This window comes from Urocitellus parryii, chromosome 12 (assembly GCF_045843805.1).
Source record: "Urocitellus parryii isolate mUroPar1 chromosome 12, mUroPar1.hap1, whole genome shotgun sequence".
Classification (NCBI taxonomy): Eukaryota; Metazoa; Chordata; class Mammalia; order Rodentia; family Sciuridae; genus Urocitellus; species Urocitellus parryii.
This window is the reverse complement of record NC_135542.1, coordinates 101069906-101090227: the sequence shown is the minus strand read 5'-3', so window position 1 is coordinate 101090227 and position 20322 is coordinate 101069906. Positions and strand designations below refer to the sequence as shown.

At 32.9% G+C, this 20322-nt stretch overlaps 1 protein-coding gene across 1 annotated transcript in view; it reads left to right on the top strand.

The window, feature by feature from the left end:
• LOC144249635 (tripartite motif-containing protein 60-like) overlaps positions 1 to 20322 on the top strand; it is a 119831-nt gene that overhangs the window by 64586 nt on the left and 34923 nt on the right. Inside the window, exon 2 of the mRNA XM_077791744.1 lies at positions 95 to 890. Coding sequence (XP_077647870.1) covers positions 95 to 890 — 796 coding nt within the window. The remainder of the gene's footprint in view (positions 1 to 94; positions 891 to 20322) is intronic.

Below are 20322 nucleotides of genomic sequence, written 5' to 3'. Positions count from 1 at the left end.
AGCTGCTCATGTTACTTCTTGTTCTGTTTGACTGCTGAGTTACTGTTTACTCCTATAAATTTATTTGATGCTGTAGCCGCAGGATTCAATGAAGTTATACCATATATGCTATCTGTGAGAAACATAATCAATTTATGACCCTTTTCTGTGTGAAGGATCTGCAGATTTTGTGTACCCAGTGCAGTTTCTCTGCTGAACATCAGAGACACTACATTTGTCCCATTAAGCAAGCTGCCACCTTCCAAAGACGTTTTCTAGAATCTAGCATCCAGCCATTGAAGAATAATGTGGAAAGAGTTGAAAAAGTGCTAATTCTGCAAGGTAGGAAATTTCTTGAGCTGAAAAAGAAGGTAGAATATAGGAGAGAAGAAATAAATACTGAATTTGAGCAAATTAAACTATGTTTACAGAATGAGCAAGAGGCTCTGCTTAAGCAGATACAAGATGAAGAGTTGGATATTTTATCAAAACTTAATGAAAACCTTGTAACTTTTTCAGATCACATGTCCACATTAAAACGCTTAATGAAGGAAATAAAGGGCAAGTGTGTGCAGTCAGACCTGGCATTACTAAAGGATGTTAAGAGCATACGCCAGAGGTATCAAAACCTAAAACACCCTGAACTTTCGTCACTCGGATTAAACAACTATGGCTTCAGTCTTCTTCCACAGTATTCTGGCTTAAAGAGAATCATAAAGCAATTTCATAGAGATGTGAGTTTAGACCCCAACACAGCATATCCCCAGCTTATTGTCTCTGAGGACAGAAAAAGTGTGACGTTCGGAAGAACAAAACAGACTGACTGTTATAACTCAAGGAGATTTTATCTCTGCCCTGCTGTCCTGGGTTCTAAGATGTTTAACTCTGGTAGACATTACTGGGAGGTTGACGTGGGAATCACCATGTGCCTTTTTACGTGCATTTGGGTGGGGGTGGGGTCAAAGAGCATGACTCTTCTGTCATTATTTTGTGATGGAAGAATAAAATAGAAAAGTGTTGAAGTAAGCCTTATCCCTTATCCAAGATCTTCTTCACTTTATTCTCCCCTCTTTCTTGTTACATTGCTTTTGTTTATCCTGTTTTGTATCTTACATTTAGCTTGTCTTTACTAGATGAAAAATAAGCAGGACAGGTTTGGGAACCACAAAGATAAGGGTTCAAAATTTCAGCTCTTATAATACATCTTAAATAGACTTGGAAAATTACTTAAGTATTCTGAAAATCAAGGGTAAAATCAAGACAATGATAGTTCTCCCTTAGATTTAGCACATAGATTTAGCACTGTTAAATAATACATAATAAGATTAAAACAGGACTTCCCACCTGTCAGCATTTTATCACTGTGATAAAAATACCTGACAAGAACAACTTAGGTGAGGAAAGTTAATTTGGGCTCCTGGTTTCAGAGGGTCGGTCCATAGTTAGCTGACTGCATTGCTCTGAGCTGGGGTAAGGCAGAATATCATGAAGGATGGGTATGACAGAGGAAAGCTGCTCAGCCCCTTGCAGGTGGGAAGCAGAGAGGGAGGAGCCAGGGAGCTAGGAACCAGGTATAATCCCCACAGGTACACCCCCAGTAACCTATACTTCCTCTAAGCATGTCCTACCCACCTGCAGTTATCATCCAGTTTATTAATCAATCAAATGGATTAATCCATTAATGAGGTTACAGTTCTCATAATCAAAGCATTCACCTCTTGACATTCTTGCCTTGCCTAACATATGACCTTTTCTGGGATATCTCATAGCTGAAACTTAATAGCACATCATCCATAAATTACCAATCATACACGGCATCATATTGCCAGTTATCAGATTATGCCTTTTATTGCCAGCATTTTTCTCCAGACCTATACTGCTAGTAAGAGTGGCTAATTTCCTTCTATTTGCATTCTCTGCATTGCCACAGTTTTTATTCTGGTTCAGTTCCTCAAGATTTCAAACACACTAATTAAAAGAAGATTTCAAGCACATTAATTAAAAATCCTCTCATCTACCATCAATTTCTCCTTGCAGAATCATAACATACAGTGTTGCCAATTTCACTCTTATAAATCTTTTCTCATGTTATGTGATACCACTAAATATATTCAATAGGCCTCTTCATCTCTATTATATCAAATGAGATCTCTTTACTTGATTTTCAAACCAATCAAACTTGTACTGCGAAAACTGTTGCTTGTTGAGTAACAGAGCCATATGCAGTAGGAGCTTCAAATTTAATATCCTATAAACTTACATCATTTATCCCTGTCTCAAATTTTCCCAGCTCATGTTTTTCCACACTTAGCTAAATGTCTGACCAGCATCTGTAACTATGTAGGCATCCAAAAACAGAAATCTGAAAGCTTTCCTCAAATCCTATTTCCTTCTTTCAAGACCTATTTGAACCAAAAATTTACTTATATTTGAATTTCTAAATATGTATATACCCCACCTTACCTTTATTTTCTTGCTTTATTTCAGAATCTTGTTATCACTTATATAACCCATTTTAAGTTATCTGCTCACGGTTAAAAATTCATCCTGAATATTTCTGCTCCAAATATTTTGTAAGCAAGGAATACTCAAATCTAAGTAATATAACCCTAAGTAATATAATCTTCTTATATTTTACCTAGACACATTTTCCTTTATCAATTTGTTGGGTTGTAAAATCTTTACTCATATTTAGTAGTATAAACCAATGCATTGAGATAAGGAAAAAAATTTAAAAAGCCACAGGAATCAAAATCAAACAGAGAAAAGGTAAAATAAAGCATTATTTTCAAAGAACAGGGTACTGTTTGACACTCAGTCTCCTAAAATTTTATATAAAGTTGCATTAGAGCTAATGAGAATCTGTTCATAAATTTGCTTAGAATTAGGATAAATAGTAAAATCAAGATTTTCTCTAACAATATTTATTTCATTCTCTCCCTTAAAACAATAAGCTACTTGTATATATCCCCCAAATAAAGAAAAAGGGATATAAATCAACTCATATAAAAATATATAAGAAAGTTCAAGTGGGATAGATTTGAATTAGAACAAATAATAAAATGATTTTTTTTCTGCAGTTGTTATCCTGGCCTAAATTTCTAGAATCTTCCTCTACTCTGTGTTCCACACACATCTATAATATTTTCACAAACGCTTCTTGCTTCAAGTATTATAATTTGACCATGTTTTCACATCACAAACCTCTGCCTCCTGAGTGATTCATTAGCCTCCTCTCTGGTCACCTTGTTTCCACTCCAAACTTCAGATAATATAACCCATGCAGCGGCTAACCAAAGTATCCCTTTTCATACTAACTCACATCAGTTTCCTCTATTTTTAGAATTTTGAGATGGTTTTCCACTTAGAGTAAAAAAACAAATTCCTTCAAAGTCCCTAGAACACTGACTTGCCCCCAGTTTTCTCATTTCCCCTTCCATCATTTTTTTCCCTGACATACTTGACTCTGCCCAAACTAATGGCTTAGTTGTTCCTGGAACGGGACAAGCACGCACCAAAAGGAGAGATTTTGGTGAACTGCATAGTTCACTCTTTCCACAGATGTCCAAATGGCTTATGCCTTTTTTTTTTTTTTTAAAGAGAGAGTGATAGAAGGAGAGAGAGTGAGAGAGAGAATTTTAATATTTATTTTTTAGTTTTTGGAGGACACAACAACTTTGTATGTGGTGCTGAGGATCCAACCTGGGCCGCTGCATGCCAGGCGAGCGTGCTACCTCTTGAGCCACATCCTCTGCCCCAATGGCTGATTCCTTACAGCCTTCAAGCACTTTCTTAAATGTCATCTAATCAAGGGAGGTATACGTTCCCTGACTTCCTCATGTAATATAAAAATCTAAACCTTTCCTATTACATTTTAAATTTCTATAGAGACCTATAAATTTTAAAATCTATCTTAACAAGTTTTAGAATTGCAGGCTCCAATAGGGTAAAGAATAGGAATTTTTATTAACTATGTTATTCTGGCATGTAGATTGTGTAATCTACAAGATTCTCAATGTCAAATAAATGAATTTAAAATGATTAGGGAAGTTTGCGACAAATTTCAAGCTATTAACAATAAAAATAATGAGATAAATTTGGATATTCTTATTAAAGAAGATGCTCTTAACATCCAGAAAGATTAGAACTCAGGTTTGGGGGAAAATTTTAAAAGGCAATATTTATTAAGAGAGAGAAAGAAGTTCTGAAAGAGAAATATTATAACTACCTGATGAGGGATTAATTACAATTGTGAGGTGTGTTTTCTTCATTTATATTATCTAAATTTTTGTTCACAAAAACACTTTCTAAGAGAGTTTAGCAAAATAAATAAATAAATAAATAAAATAAAAGAAATTGTGGGTATCCAGTTTTTTACTGTATTAGAGTAGGACAGAATGTTGGAATTTGTAAAAAGTGTAGATTTACTATAATTTGTGCTGAGTACTTTCTTATACCTATTTTCCTTATTTTTCTGAGAAAGTTTGATAAACGACATACAGGTGTTATTGCTGATTGTGGACTCAGCTGGGTAAGTTCTTTTTTTTTTGGATTCAAAGATTTCAGAATAATACTAGTTTATATATCTTAGTATTTTAGGTAAATGTTATCATATGTTGTATGCTGCATAAATCACTACCAATTTTTTATCCCCCTTCCCTTCACATGCCTGAAAAGAGTATAGTTACTATTCCTTTATGAAAAGCCATGTGATAAGGTTTGTGAATGTAACTTCAACAACACTGAAAGTCCAGTGTCCAGAAGAGGCTTGTGCCAGTTTTTTTGAGTTCCATCCTTTGCCATAGGAATATCTTGACCTAGGTAGAAGTTGCACCTTCAGTCTACATAAGAGATCATTTATGGACTCTAAAACATGTAAGTAGCTGGCTATCAAAATATCATCAAGAAGTCTTCATGGTTATTAAGCATATCTGCAAAATCTCTCACCATCTGTCTTAGTTTGTAGAAAGTAGTGAAAATTCTTGTCTTCACTAAGCCTTTGCAACACTCAGGCCCACCTCTCATGATTCCTAATGTGACTGACTGAAACCATCTATGGGGTACAAGGGCCTTCCTCTTTTTCACCTTCAAATCTCCTCTGAGTTCTCCCCATTGGCATCTCACATCTGGTACTATATGAAGAAAAGGATTCTGAGAGATGTAGCCTTTGGTTTCCTCTCTCCAATGAAGAACACAATACATACAGGAACAATGGTGCTCAGGTGAAAATGTACTACCTGCCAGGGAACCACTTTGTAACCTAGTGCAATATGCTTTATAAATATTTAAACATTCAATGAAGTATTTTTAAGAGACTATGGATTCTATTTCACTCTGCCAGGAAATCAACAGATGACTGTATAAATGACTATACTTTTTTGAGAATTATTCATGCATAAATTAAGGCAATTGAAGTATTCATCATTTAACAGTTTTGTAAAACTGATTGTAGGTTTTATCACTCATTCCTTAAGTTTTAAATATATATATTATATATATATATATATATATATATATATATATACACATATCTGTATACACAGTATATAGATATTAAATATATATAGCATATTATTTGTATATTATATATACATATTTATGAGAAGATTTGAAGTATATATGTGTGTATATATATTTATGTATATATTTAAATATATATGTGTATATATAAGTATATATACTATATGCAAAAATAATTTTGTATATCTGGTATTCAATTTGCTTCTAATTTGGAGTTTTAGTAAAAGATCGTTTTTTAATCTGTATTATGCTCTCATGGAACCAAAATATTTGTGTTCTACAAATCTATGAACCTTGTGAGTGTCCCTGATTTTAGATAAAGTTTGATATTCAGTCAAGTTGCTTTCTTCAAATGCATGAAGGATCTCTATACTCTCTAAGAGGAGAGAATTTCCCTTGGTTTCTTTGAGATGGAAAACGGGCATTTCTCAAGATCCTTAAATACATGCACATGTCAAAACTACATGGAGTAGTTATTTAGATGAGATCGGTTCTAAAAATTAATCAGGATATTATTATATACATGATAATTTCTGTGGCCAATAAGTATGAATAATTTTACTCCTAAACTTTTAGGAAAACAATGATTGTAGTGCAAAAACTGAAGGGAAATATCAGAGAAATGTACGACATATATTAAGGCAACTCAGTATCCCTGTTGGCCAAGGAAATTGACATTTTATATTGATTATCCTGATATGATAATTAATAGGATCTTTTTCATACTCAAAATTGTCTCCATTTGTGTAATACTTTGTGAATTTGGAAGATACGGTGCAATCTTTCACTGCTTTAGATGTTCATCATATTATAGAACTCCTGAAAAATCCTTCCTTTGGGGCACTGTCTATCTACATCCTTTAGGTTTGGAAATAGACATGGGTGATGAAGGGATATTCATGTAAAATAAGTGTTGAAGGAGTTGCCTTATCCTTAGTGATATTAGGTAAAACTGGACAATGGGACTTGCATCTGCGATGACCTTCTTTCACAATTTCTTTATTGCTTTCACAGGTATTTAATAATTTGCATGTGTCTAAAGCACTTTGCAAGGTGCTCCCAAAGAAAATTTAAAGTGCATTGTCAAAATTGCAGTAGGAATGTATTTGAATATATGTTAAGTTATAATAGAAACTGGAAGGGTACCTTTCCTGAAATGTGAGGTAAGCAGTGAGCAATCAAAAAACCCAGATGAGTCCACTTATAAGGATTTCAATAAACAATACAAACCCCAAGAATAAACAATAAAGAATACTTCCAAATGCAGGTAGGGGGACAATCTGGTCAACTAGCAATTATATGACAGACTATGGCAAAATCATAAATTCCAACCAGGATTGCTACACAATTTGTGAGACCAGTAGAAATTAAAAATGTGAGCTCCCGTATTCAAATGTTATTAGGCATTTGATAATGGTAATAGCATACCACTAAGTGGGACATGGAACTCTTTTGAACTTTGGGCCCTGTGAAGCATCCAGGCACCTGGCCATATTCAGACCGGAAGAGGGTATCTTCGTATAACATAAAACACTTGTATTGATATCAGCACCTTTTTTCCTTTGTCACAGTTCAGTATATCTGATTTCTTCTTGTTTATGACTTCATAAATACCATCTCAATTTGCACCAGCTCTGTGGGTCCTCGTCCAGGAAGGAAAAAAATGAAGTGACTCTATCAGTATCTCCTTTTTTTTTAAATCAATGGTTCGTATTTTTTCCTGTATAAGTATTTCCCCTTCTTAGTTAAGTTTATCCATAAGGATTTTACTATTTTGTGGGCTCTTGTAAATAGGGTGGATTTTCTAATTTTTCCCAATAGTTCACAAAGCAATTCAATTTAAAAAGTTGAAAACTAACACATGAGAATTTTAAAAGCAATCCATATATATTACAAAACAGAAAATAGAAACAATTATAAAAACATAATTATTATTCACCATGAAACCTACTAATCATACAAAAAATGTGTTGATGTGTCATCTTTTGGGAGTCTTAGATTTCCTTTTGTTATCATTTTCTATATCTCTGAAATATATTGATTGACAAGGCAAGAGATACATAAGCATTATTTAATTAGTGCATAATATTTTGCCTAAATACTGAATAATTTATCTTATATTTCATTTTTGTAAGAGTTTAGGTGATTTCATCATTGCAAATATTATTTTTTGCTTAGCAGAGAATGTTGATGCTATAGCAATAAAAATTCTCTTCTGAATATATTTTTTTCACATACAAATGCTGCTTGGCACCCTTGTTTTATTGTGACTCTGGATTCTTCCTTGCACACTCTTCCAGCCTTCCATTTGATGTGGTACTATCCTCATATTTTCCTTACTTAGATATGTAACACCAAGTTTCACAGTGTCATAATCATACTGTTATTCATAAATAATAACATGATTCCTAAAATTAATATTTTACTTCTGAAACTGTTAGAAATATGTTATGATAGTTGTTGCAGCTCTACAAAATGTAGTGCCATGTTAATTTTACAAATGCTATGATGCATATCTACTAACGTTAAGAATAGGAATGATTATAGGAGTTATCTAGAGCTGTCCTGGCATTGTTTCACAAAGCATTCTTCTTCTGTGGCTGGTTAGTTTTTATGTGCTTTTCATATGGCCCTTGCTAGTTCATTTTCCCCAGTGACAAAATCTAACCCATAAATTTTATTCTCTTTACAGGGTATTGCATTGCACTAAAAGATTGCACTTAAAAAAAAAAAAAAAGATCAAACTATCAGAGATGTCTTTTCAAAGCCAAATTTCTGGGGAAAAGAGGCAACATAACATGTATTTCATAACATATTTATGAAAAATATTAAAGAAATACATATTTATAAGATATCAGATTGGTCTCCATAAAATGCTACCCTGATTTCAGTGATTGTATATTAAGAAAATAAGTAATAATACACTGTAGGAGTAACTCTTGGTTTGCAGCTAGCAGCTTTGAGCAGCTCAGAGTGATTGAAAAACCTAGGCTCCTACAGGCCTGACAGGAACACCTGCTCTGCTCTAGGGAGCCTTCTGAGAAACCACGTCCTCAGTGATTGAGGTCAGCATTGCCAGGGAACCCAGTAACAAGGGCCACAGCGCATGATTCCCCCAACTCATAAGGCCCGCTTTTCATAGGGACAATGATCCTACCAGTCTGCCTTCCACCGTATAGCAATATTTAGAGCTTCCTCATAGTGGGGTTACATTGATCATAAGATGACTGGCTTCTAGATGTTGTATAACTTGCTTTGCTTATGTATGACTGGAGGATGCGCATATATCAATTGTAATCACTTCCGCATTAAATGAGCTTGCTGCTGACTTAGCCACCTGCCAGCTCTCACGAGCTCCCGGTGTCTGTGTTTTGACTCCGCATCCCCCACACCCGCCACAACTGAGGTAGCAGAGTGACCCACAGCAACAATACACCCTGTTAAGAATTATTTCTAGGTGTCAGGCTTTTGCATAACCTTGCAGAGCAGATTGCTTTAGACAGGGGAATTTGACTCAATGAGATTAAAAGTGAAGATGTTTTGTGATTTTGTTATTGTTAGGGAAAGCAGAACGATTCCATCAGAAAGAACTTACTTATGCAAGTACAGAGATGGAAAAATACATGGTGCATTTCAAGGGTACAGTAGCAATTTTTCTAGGACCAAATAAGCCAAGTTAAGTGTCTTTAACATAATTGATTTTAAACCACAATACTGTGTCTTTATTCAAGTAATTTAATATCAAATTGATGAATTTATTTATTTCTTTAATACAATATTTAAAAGATATATGTTATATGAAGAAGTGTTTCATATTAAATTTGAATTTTTGTATAAGACTTATGAATGAATTTTTTGTTATTGTAAGCATTTTAAGATCTGCTTTATCAGGGTATTTTTTACATAAACTGTAGTTCATCGATTTACATTTTGATGAATTAAAAAACTTGAACAGTGTGTAACCGCCACAACCATCATGATAAAGAATGTTCTCATCAACTCTCATAATTTTATCATTATCTCTCTGTGGTATATCTTGTCTCCCAGACTAAGCCCCTTGCAATATCTTGTCTGTTTTCTTTCACTAGAGTTTTATCTTTTAAAAACCTCTTTAAAAGAGTACTTTCTTGTAGTTCAGTCCTTTTTTTATTTATCATAATATTTGGGAAAACTTTTGAAATGTTGTTTCTGCATCAGCATTGTTGCTTTTTTGTTGCCAAGTAGTATTCCATTGTATGGATGCATCTCAATGCATTTACCTGTTCACAAATTGATGGATGTTAGGATATCAAGTGTTCTGGTCATTATGAATAAAATTTATATAACCATTAAAGTACATTTTTTTTTGCATTATTCTCCCCAAAAGTTAACTTGTAGAAGAATGTAGGAGCTACATAAATATATGGGTAAATCTTTTTTAAAAAAAGTGTGTGATAAAGTAGTAATACCAATACCGTTATTATAAAACATGTCTAGAATTTTAATCCATAATCACCATAACTTTTAAGTCCTGAGACAGATAGTAAGTGAATTTAAAGTGTGTGGCAGATGTTCTATTTTCATCAGGAATAAACACTTAAGATTTCTAATAGTTGTTGAAAATTTGAATATTCAATTTGTAGTTCTTACCATTAAAAAAAGATAATAAAGTATAACAAATAAGATAATGGAAGGTTGAATAATAAAACATCAACCCAAAATACAGTAACAAAGGAGAGAAATATGAAAAATATGTCAGAAAGATTTAAAAATAATAGTGATATAGCAGAGAAATATATTTTTATTATTAATAATTAATGTAAAAGTACCCAATGATATAATGAAAACACAAAGTTTCTCTTAAATGACTAATAGAAAAAAGATTTGAAATGATAAATTCTAAAAATAAAGCTTAATATAGTTGTGAAATCAAATGAATTACTGTTTTACAAAAAATTGTTAGGAACAAAAGGTCATTTTATGCTAATAAAAAGACTAAAAGTGTTAACATACAAGAAGTTAGAAAAATTTTCATATTTGTATGTACTTATTAAACTAGCCTTCAAACATACAAATGATGGAAGAAGGAAAAATCACAATGTATAATCACAATGTATAATCAAAGTAGAAAATATTAATGCTTTCCCTCAGTAATTGATTGAACAAACAAAACTGACAGAAAACACATCCATCACTATACTTTCTTTAAGGCACATGCCAGTTAGGAAAGATTGATTATGAATGACCTTGTGACTTATAACCATGCTTGAATGACTTTCAATCTGTTTAAATTATAATGCTTGTGTTTTAGCCCCCCAAAATTAATGTGGTTAACCAGAATATACATGAAATTGAAAAATTATTTTTAAAAAACACTTATAACCACCTATGGGCCAAAGAAAGAAATCACAAGCCAAATCTATTTTGTGTGAAAAGTTATTGCCTTGAATTAGGGTAATAGCTCTAAGTGTCTATTTCAAGACTCTAAAAAAATCAAATCTAATACAAAAATGTAGAAAGACAAAACAACTGAATATATAGTTTATATAGATTTACATGTGTATTTATATGTGTGTGTGTAGTTGTATATACACATATTTTTATATATACATATATGTGAATGGAAATAGATATATAGATGTGTGTATATATTATTAGGTATAGAGATAACTGTATATTAAACAGTATTATTAGATATAGAAATAACTATATATTAAACAGTTATATCTGCATATTTACACAAACCAATAAAGAAAATAAAAATGTGTTCCTTAAAAAAATGAATGGAAGTGATAAATATGGAGTGACAGTGGTTTAAATAGGAGTGGGAGAAGAGATAACATAAAATAATATCTGACATTATGAAAGAAATGGAAGAACTTTTAGAAAAGCCCAACTTACAAAAAGAAAACAAGAAGAAATACAAAATTTCAAATGTATTATACCTACTAATTAAAATCCAAATTTTAAATGTGTTCTAAAAGAAAATGTCAGAAGTAATTGACTCTTTTTTTGTTATTTCTATCAAACATTAAAGGCAGAAATAATGTCACGTTAGACAAGACTGACATCAATTTGTAGAAATAAAATTATAAGCCAATATTATCAATGAGTAGAGAAGCAAAAACCCTAAGTCGATGATGAGCAAAACAATTTTAGTAGTACATAAATAGAAATATGTATAACCTTGAAATTGAGTTTATTGTTGGAATGCCAATCTCTACTTAGTTCCTTTTTGTAATAACATTTCCATATTGATACTGTCCATTTGATGAAATACAGTTCTTGTATTTCCTATCAGCTTTTTAGTTTTCTTTTAACCCTTTAAAATATTTTTAATTACTGATTTGAAATCTTATCCCAATTTGTACAACACTGTGATTCCTCAAGGATAAGTTGTACTGATTGCTTTTATATCTAGTATGGGCCACACTTTATCTTTCTTTTTTGGGGGAGGGTATCAGGGATTGAACTCAGGGGTGCTCAACCACTGATCCACATCCTAACCCTATTTTGTATTCTATTTAGATACAGGGTTCTCACTGAATTAAACTTGCAATCCTTCCATCTCAGCCTCCCTGCCGCTGGAATTACAGGTGTGCACCACTGCACCCGGCTTTTATTCTTTCTTTCTTTCTTTTTTTTTTCTTTTTTGTACTGGGGATTGAACCCAGGAGTGTTTAACCACTGAACCACAGCCCAACTCTTAGGGTCTTGCTAAATTGCTGTGGCTGGCTTTAAACTTGTGATCCTCCTGCTTCAGCATCTCAAGCCACTGGGATTACAGGTGTGCCTGGCTCTCTTTTCATTCTTATATACTATAATCTTCTTGTTGTTTCTGTTGAAAATTGAGCATTTTAAATGTGGCACTGTTCTAACTGGGCAAGTCAGATTCTTTCCCTTTCTGGGGATTATTGTTGTTTTTGTCTCTTTCATGGGTATCATTTCTTTGTTTAGTGACTTATTTAAATTAATTGAGGTATATTTTGTGAATCTGTAATCATTTTAATCTTTTTAAGTTACTTAGTTTTTAGATAATGATTAACGAGGAATTTATTTATATTATTAAAAGCAAAAAATCTCCTACTCTTTGCAAAAGACTGTTTTGACATACCTTTAACACCCAGCCACATGTTAATTTTGGTATCTTCAGGATCCAAACCATAGCATTAGTTAAACACAACACACTTTGCTGCTGAGGTTCAGTTCTTTTTAAAGAATAAACCAACAAATTGCTGCAAGTCTTTGATTAATGTAATATTTGTTGTTAAGGTCTGGTGTCAAATACAAATTTCTGACTAACACACTTCTAGAATGTTAATTGAAAAACAGTGGTCAATAACAACAGACAAGTATTATCGTTAGATTATATATCTATATTGCAATAATAGTTTTTGTAAAACTAAGCCAACAAATAAGTAAATATAGGGCTGGGGTTGTGGCTCAGCTGTAAAAGTGCTCACCTAGCACATGCGAGGCCCTGGGTTTGATCCTTAGCACAACATATAAATAAATAAAATAAAGGTATTGTGTCCAACTACAACTAAAAAAATTAAATAATAAAATAAAGTAAATATGAAGGAATCATTTTTATTAAAATTTTCTCAAGGAATATATTCAAATAATTAAAATTTATAATAATAAAACCACTTAAAATTTATTCATAAAAACATTAAAATCACTTTAATGCCATCATATGGCATGAATAAGGTGAGTCAGGAGAGTCAGGATCCTTAAGCATACTCAAACCTATCAGATTCACTCCATTCCTCTCCTCTTGTCCTAACTCTCCCTCAATTTCAGACTGCACTGAGGTCATGGCAGCAGAGCAGAAATAAACAGCCAGGCAACATCACAAACCAATAAATATCTATTCTACTCATAGTATCTCACCTTCTTTCACTTTTTCCCTATTTGTTTGTTGAATACAGAACTGCCCTCATGTAAGACCCAAGAGTAATCACAATGAGAAAAGTGAAGGTGATATTCAAAAGAGGGACTAGCAAAAATTGGTTTTATTATGGTATAAAATAAAAGCCATTTTGTTGAAATTAAATTCTGTCAGATTTTCAGAAATATGTCTTATATTCTTCTTAAATTAGCATCATGATAATGAAATACATGGACTTGTCTGGGATAAAGTTAAACATAGGTAAAATAATATATATTCCTTTAAACATTTGAATATTGAGTATTGTTAATAAGGTAAACTTCAGTCCATGAAGCTTCATAGGATGAAATTAACATCAAGTAAAAGAAATTAGCAACTTTCAAAAATTAGAACTTTCAGAAAGAACTTAGAAATTCAAACTCAGAAATTAGAACATAGAAAGAAATTCGAACTTAGAAAGAAATTAGAACTCTTCAGAAAGAAAGTTCCCCAGAGTAGATGGAATTCCTTAAATGTGAATTGGATTTTCTAGTTACAGAATATGTTTTAAAATGGATTGGGACATTATTTTTGGAAAGATTCAACTAGCTAATCAATAATTTATTCTCTTATGTAATTGAGGGCCTGACAAGTGCCAGCACTTGGATCAGAGAAGCAGATAAGAAATACTTGATTCTAGCATTTAAGAAGTTTATAATTTAGCAGTTGGTATAGCTATTAGACTTTTTTATTTTTTTATAATATTGGGGGTCAAACTCAGAACTTCACACATGCTAGGCAAGGAATAATCACTGAGTAATATACTCAGTCCAATTAGGCAAAATTTATGTAAATAAGCATATAAATAATGGCGATAAATATTTTGATAGGTGTGTATGATTATGATACTAAACTTGCCTTGGGCCCCAAGAAAGATTTCTCCGAGAAATCCATATCTAAGTTGAAATTTGAAGAAAATTAAGTTAGTTTTGGGCTAAGGAAAAGTGAAATATTTGTAAAATATTTATGTCTTTAAAAAACATCATCTCTTAGTACTTTTTAATTTTCTTTAAGTTGAACAGGAGCAGTCACATACTTGAAGGGAAAGGACAAAGGACAAGTTTGCTTTGTTTGGAGTAAAAGTTAGGGAAGGAAGAAAAGGAATTTTTCTTCTTAGAACAGCCTACGAATAAAAATCATTAACCTAGTTCACAATTACAAAGTCTAGGCAATTGTAATGGAAATTTCCACAGTTCATTGCAACTCTGGGAATTAGTAAACAAAGATTCAAAAATGTAGAATGATGATTAAAAGAGGCAATGCTTTCTCCAAAAATCAGGAAATTACAAGCCACAGCACCTACTGAGCCACCTTCCCAATCACTTATTTCAGCAAAAGATCTGAAGTCCCTCTGAAAGTAATTTATATTATTGAATTTCAAAAAAAAAAAAAATCAGAAAAGCCCAGAAAAAAACATTAATAGATAGTTACTTCTACTTTAAAATATTAGGCTCACTATGCATTTGAGGCCTAGGAAGAGAGTAAGTGCCTATTCCCTGGTGACTTCATACATCAGAGCCTTTTTAGAAGCCATGGTTACCGGTATTTCAACATCAAATCAACCACCGTTTAATTTATTGAAATAATTTAATTATTAGGTAGTAAAGTGGATACGTCAGGCAGTTCTTCATAATTCAAGTCGGCTCCATTCCCAGGACATAAGGATATTAATAAATGGATGGCATCACCTCAAGGATGTCAGGGGCAAAATAAACAAACAATAATATACTATAAAATAATCAAACTCAACATAGATATGTATCATGACCTTTAGGAAGGAATTAGCTGTATCAGATTAAGACATATTTAGAGTAGTCAGATAAGGCTTAAAATAAGAAAGGTAATAGAATTAGAAATTGAGTAACATAATGGGTATCAGGGACAAGAGGTTATTTTCAAGAGAGAAAACAGAATGGCTTAGATAAGATAGATTATATATATATAATCATACTAAGCAATTCTACCTATAACCTTAAAATATTTTATTCAGGAATGAAGAATGATTCTGGGAAATTTATTGCAGCAGCAAACACTGATTATGTTTCTTCATTAATATTTAACTGCATAATATTTTATTTTCTATTACTAAACTCTTTACTGTTTTAAGTTTTTTAACACTTTCTAGTCAGAACCTCCCTATCATTATTATCCTAGTCTAAACTAATACTATATTCTAAAAAAAGTATCAAACAAAGGCATACTTATTCCTAAATAAGTATGCTTATGTTTATTTTTACTCTGTTCTTCATACAGAAACCAAAGCTAAATTCTTCATAAATATAAATTAAATCATGTGTTTCTTCTGCTTATGCTTCTTCAGTGGCTTCTTCTCATACTTTAAATATGCATGATATGGTCTCTCAGGTAAGTTCTCAGATGTCATATCTTAAATTATTTTTTCTATTTTATCATGCAGATCTAACATGGAAAGTTATGATAATTTAGTGACAAATGTTCAGAGTTTGGAGTCTATAAACAAGAACCAGAGTTTAAATCACACCTTCTGTACTTGCTACAATAGGATACAATGTTTAATCTCTTTGTGCCTCAACATTTTCATCTGTAAAATGAGATATTAGGGTCATCTAGATCAAAAGATTATGATGAATTGTGAATTATTTACTTAGAGAATGTAAATCCTTTAAGGAACATCCCTGGTATGTTTACTTATGAAATATTTGTTAGTCTTATATTAGTATCACTGTCCCTTAAATAAAATGGTCAATTTTCTTTTATTCTAGGCAACGTACTTGCCTAGACAATCATTCGTGTGTGTGTGTGTGTGTGTGTCTGTTTCTGTTTTATGTATCCTATCTCTTTTATTTTATGTTCAAAGATAATTAACAAACTAACTGAAAATCAACCTACCTAAAAGGGCATTACTCTTGATTTTCTTAATAGCTGTCATTGACACATTTATTGTCATTACATATTTATTTCAATACTTTGATATTATCTGTCAAATACACAAATATGTAATGCAAGAGGGTAGAGTTTTTGTTGTGTTTCAGTACTGTATCTCCAGTATCTCACATGTAAATTTGCACATATCAGCTATTCTTTAAGTATTTATAATTTTTTCAATTAATCAATGAATGCCTACTGATTATCCTAAAATCTAAGTAGAAAAAATAAAATTAATGTGTAGTTCTTTTAGTAAAATAGATGAAAATTTAAATGCCATCAAATAAATACTAACACAGAACAAAAATAGTAACACTAAAACACAAAAAGAGTTTATTGATACAACATAAAACAAAAAAAAAAATAGTAATACTACAAATATGCAATACAAGAGGGTAGAGTTTTTGTTCTGTTTCAGTACTGTATATCCAGTATCTCACATGTAAATAAATGCTTTGGGCTTATCATTCTGGTATTTAGTGCTCTAGTCTTTGCAAATCCAAGTTCCTCCATCTTGAGAAGGTTTCAGAAAATTCCTTGAAGCAATAATTCTCCCAGCAACAACCCCTGCCACACTTTTAAATTGACTCCAGCCACAGGCTCAGCCAGGTACAACACATAACATATGTAGCAGATATAGTTAAAAATAAATGAAACACAAAAGCATAAATTATCATTATCCCAAACCTGTATCATTCACATACACATCCCTCTCACCCCCACCCCACCTGAGTCAAGGTATCAACTATTGACTGACTTTGTTCAACCACACCTTTTCCTCTCTATATTCTGCCTGTATGTTAGGACCAGAGAAAAGAAAAAAATAAATTTTGCCAGCTGTGTTCCAGATCAATTGTGCCATTCATTAAAGCCACTAGAAACTTAAGATCAGAGGTTTGTCACTGTCTTTGATAGCACCATTACTGGCAGGTAAGGGGAGGTGATTTGGCCTCCTGTGTGGCAGTGGTGGTGGAATCTCTGTTAAGCTTAGTCTTCTTTAGGAGAGCAAAATAGCATGAATTCAGAGGATCACAGTGAACCAGCCTGCTGAAGTTTTCATATAGATGTGTGCTGGAATGGCCAGAAATAGAAGCACAGAAACTGATTATTCTCGATCTCACAATTCTTGATTCCTAAGTGTTAATACAATTTTCCCCAGTTAAAACTGTAACAGTGTTCCCTTCACCTTCTGAATATAGCCCTCATTGCTCTAAGACTTCTTTAAAAAAAAAAAAACACATTTTGTATTTTGTTTTGTTTTGTTTTTGTTTCTCTCTTCTCTCCTCTGCCCCTCCCTAACAAGATTAGGGAGTCAGTGTTATCTTTTCTTCCCATAGTTAATTGCCCTCAAACACACCCACTACAGGAAGGTGATGCCTGCTGAGGATTTGAGAAGCAAATATCTCCCAAATCAACCAGTGAATCCTAACCCCATCAGGGCACCTTGGACACCTATACCAGAGCACACCTGGAATATAATCCTTGAAGAGTTCCTTTATAACCCCCTGTCCCTCCTGATGGCAAGAGTCACAGACTTTGGGACAGGAATCCTCTGTTTCTCCTTTGCTAGTAAAGCAATAAACTTTCTTTTTCCTTTTTCTCAAAACCATGCCCTCATTATTAAATTGGCATTAACTGGCATTGGGAACAGAGACAGAGATTTCAGTTGCAAAAACACTAACACATTATTTTACCAAATTTATATCTAGAGTATTTTTTTAAAAAAATCTTTTACAGGATGTAATCCCCATCAAAATGCCAATGACATCCTTCACAGCACTGAAATTCATTTGGAAGAACAGAAGAACCAGAATAGCCAAAGCAACACTGATCAAGAAGAGTGATGCAGGAGGGATCACAGCACCTAATCACTGAATTATACTACAGAGCTAGAGTGATGAAAACAGCATAGTATGGGCACCAAAACAGACATGAAGATTAATGAAAACTAAAAGAAGACAGAGACAAATCCACATACAGTCATCTGAATCTTGACAATGATATTAAAAATATATGTTGGAGAAAAAAAAAGAGTCTTGTAAACAAATGGTACTGGGAAAATTGGATATGTAGAAGGCAACTATATCCCTATCTCTCATCTTGCACAAAAGTCAATTTAAAAAATGATTCAAAGACCTAGAAATTAGACCTTTTGAATTGCTAGAAGAAAAGATAGGGTTAACACTTCAACATGATGGCACAGGCAACTACTTCCTTAACAATACTCCTAAAGCTTAAGAAACAAAGCCAAAAAAAAAAAAATCAGTGTGACAGCATTAAAATCAAAAGCTTTTGCACCGTAAAGGAAACAATAAAGAACATGAAAAGAGAACCTACAGAATGAGAGAACATTTTTGCCAACTGCTCCTTTGACAGGAGATTCATATCCAGAATACATAAGGAACTCAAAGAGCTTAATACCAAAACCCAAAACCCAAATAACCCAATCAATAAATGGGTAAAAGAATTAAACAGACACTTCTCAAGAGAAAAAATACAAATGAACAAGAGATAGGGAAAAAATGTTCAACATTCCTAGCAGTCAGGGAAATGAAAATCAAAAGGACAGTGAGATTTTATCTCACTCTTGTCAGAATGACAATCATCACGAATACAAACAATAATAAATTTGGGCAAGGATGTGGGAGGAAAGGTACACTTATACATTATTGGTGGGAATGGAAATTATTACAAGCTCTTTGTAAAGCACTACTGAGATTCCATAAAAGATTAGGAATGGAACCATGATATGACCCAGCTATCCATCTCCATCTTATTTATCCCTTAGAACTAAAATTAAATTTATTTTTAACACTAGAGTAAGTTTTAGTTTTGTGTATTTTCCCCAGATTGAAGCTTGATGTTTATAATTTTCTAATAAAAAAAGTTAAAAATAATGAATAAAAACTGTAAGTCATTGAAACTGTTTTGAGAATAATGAATTATATTTAAGTAAATAGTAAGATATAGAACACTCATTGATAAATATCCAGCTTTCAAGGTACCAAGAGAACTTTTAATTTTATTATCGGTTCTCACCTTTATGCAGCAAACCAGATGCATAAGGATGTAACGGTAGACAGCAATGTCTCAGGACATTCTCCTTGGGATTTAAATATTAATAAATATAGCTTGTTTACTTTAGTCAGTTTTTTACAGATTTGAGGAAAATAACCTGACAAGAACAATTAGAGGAAAAGTTCAGGAGCTCAAGGTTTCAGATGCCTCAGTCCATAGCCACAACCACCTCCATTCCTGTGGAATTCAGGACATCAGGGCAGAAGAATATGATAAGGAAAATCAGTTTTAGGCATCACACCAGGAAAGAAAAAGATAGAAGAAATTTGGCTTAACCAGGGGGAAATATAAACCTCAGAGGCATTGCCTCTGGTACCTACCTGTTCCAACCACACAGTACCTACTTACAGTTACCACCCAGATAATCCCTATCAGGGGCTTAATTCACTGATTAGATTAAGGTTCTTAGAAATCAATCATGTTACCTCTAAATTTTCTGGCATTGTTTTATACATGAAATTTTGGGGGACACCTCATATTTAAACCATAACAAACTTCAACACTACTCAGTTCAGAAATGACTGATGGAAATTCAGAAGGCAGGAGGCAATTTGACATCATAATTTTATTTTTGTTACTGTACATGGCATATTGGAGGGCATGACTTCAATCTCATCAAGGTGCTTCTTAAGACTGCCTGCATTGAAATTAAACACCCATACCAAGTTGGGGACTAGCCTAAAAGCCTTAATGTTGGACTGAGTGTTCTGAAAATATATGCTTCCTTTTCATGAGCAGCAGGGTCCAAAAAAGTTGGAGAAATAAAGATGCTAAGCACTAAGGCTCAGTCCCTCCCCTGACTTATCAATCAGATGAGTCTTGTCTCCTACCTTGGGAAAAAGTAGGGGGAAGAAGGATAGCAGGAAGTGTTTAGTGTAAGTCCATTGAACTTAATTATATGGATATATGAATTCTTTCTCTCCTTCTAACCT